The 1,932-nt window shown below is 39.9% G+C and overlaps 1 protein-coding gene across 1 annotated transcript; it reads right to left on the reverse strand.

Annotated features, from left to right (window-relative positions):
- Positions 1 to 634: 634 nt before the first annotated feature.
- On the reverse strand, positions 635 to 799 carry BDR25DRAFT_158300 (transposable element Tcb2 transposase; the record flags this gene model as incomplete). The annotated part of the gene is made up of 1 exon (XM_033683994.1): positions 635 to 799. A coding segment is annotated over one exon (165 nt), but the record flags the coding sequence as incomplete, so codon positions are not given.
- Positions 800 to 1,932: the final 1,133 nt, after the last annotated feature.

A 1,932-nucleotide genomic window follows, 5' to 3' on the forward strand; every position in this document is an offset into this window, starting at 1 on the left:
GTAAAAACAGTAACTTAAACTAAATTAGACACTTTTTAAAGTTAGACATAGTTAAATAAATAATTAATATAATATTATTAATAAGGCTATTACTAGTAAAAGTAAGTTTTCTAATATAATGTAACAGCGCAGGCAAGACAATAGGTCTAAATGCAGTATAAATCCACTTAGAGGCATATAGAAGTGCGTGGGGACTTAGAGACCTAGGAATACTAATAACACCTATAGGCCTTGTACGTAGGATATTAGAAAACTACTAAGCTAGCTACAGGGGCGAGGTGCAACTAAATACATAAGGGAATAGGGGTAACTAAGGGGGACTGGGTCGAGTTATGGTTGGGGCCGATACGGGGACCCTTCGGATAGGATCCGAGCGACCCGAGATGGAACGATTCGTAGAATTGTTACACGAGTCTTGAATGCTCTTAAAATGCTGTTTTCTATGTAAAATACATACAAATAATTATTGTATTAACACATTGTCTCACCACTTTGTATGTCCCCCTTTAGCCTAGATAACTGCCTAACAGCGCTCCCTTATTAACTTTATGTACTTATTGTAGTCACTAAAGGACAATTTCTCCTATTCTTTAAGAAGATACTGCCTTACCTTGTTGTTAGTCTTTAGAAAACGCTTCTCTAGGCGGTATTTTAAGATCTGCCAGACGTTCTTAATAGGGTTAAGGTTAGGTAAGTTTGCTGGCCATGAGATCTTTAGGATACCTAGGGCCTGCTTAGCAGCTATTGTGGCCTTTAATGTATGGATAGATGCGTTATCCTCTATCAAGGTCAGCTCCTTGCCTGTGTACTCTGTGTACGCGTCTTAAAAGGTCATAACTACAGGCAGGATGTGCTTAATATATACTTCTAAGTTAATTAACTGCTTCTTATTTATACACTAGCTCTTCTTGTACACAACTAGAGAGCCCTTTATATCCCTTAATATCATCGCCCACACTATGCAGCTAGAGTAGCCCTTAAATCTAGCAACGCAGCAGGCAGGCAGGAAGCGCTCCTTAGCGCGCCTTGTCACCCACACTTTGCTAGGGCTAGCCTAGGCGCTTATATTGTTGCTCTAGCCTATACTAGCCCATTAATCATCGCTCTAGTTAAGGTGCTCCTATGCCTACTAAACCTAGTCTGCCTTGTGTTGCTTAGTAAGGAAGGGTTTCTCTGTAGCCTTACAGCGATGATAGAGCTCCTTCTTAAAGGCCTTAATAAGCGTACGCTAACAGACTGTTATCCCTAGCTCTTAAGCTATCTCCTCTTAAGTTTTCTGTTGTTGCTCAGCGTTCTCAGTCGCATGCCGTACAAGGAGGATTTAGAATGGAGTAGATAGAATAGGAGACTGTCCCTTAGGCTTTGTAGGCGTCTCAGGCGTGCGGAGGCAGAGAGAGACTGTAGAAAGAGGTATCCTAAGTTTCTAAGAGATATCCTTTTGTTTCTAGCCTATCTCGCGTAGGGTGTGGATCTGTATACGCTCCTTGTACGTTAGTTGTTAATTTAGTGTCTTTAGCATTGTGGTGTATCTTGTTAGTGGAGTGAGCTAAACAAGGGACGTAAGTTTGTTAGAGAGCTGCTTACAAAATCTTGTAATTTATTCAGAATATTCTACGCACGGATGTCGGCTTGTGCACGCGGTACAGTCAAACCCCGCCAAGCCGATCACCTGCCAAGCTGATAACCTTAATATCGCAATAATTTTTTTGTGCCTTAATTATCCCCCTATACAAATTAATTAATACCTTACCCTCTAATATATTAGCTGCAAAACACTAAAATATTACCTTACTAAAATTAATAAGCAATAGCTTGCAGGATTATAAAAGAACAGCGCAGAGCTTTTAGAAGCTAGTATAAAAGTTAAACACCTTAACCACGCTATAAGAACTGTATATAGTAGTTCTTATAGCAGTACAACTATAAAATTAG

This window comes from Lindgomyces ingoldianus (genome assembly GCF_010093535.1).
Source record: "Lindgomyces ingoldianus strain ATCC 200398 unplaced genomic scaffold BDR25scaffold_7, whole genome shotgun sequence".
NCBI classification, from domain to species: Eukaryota; Fungi; Ascomycota; class Dothideomycetes; order Pleosporales; family Lindgomycetaceae; genus Lindgomyces; species Lindgomyces ingoldianus.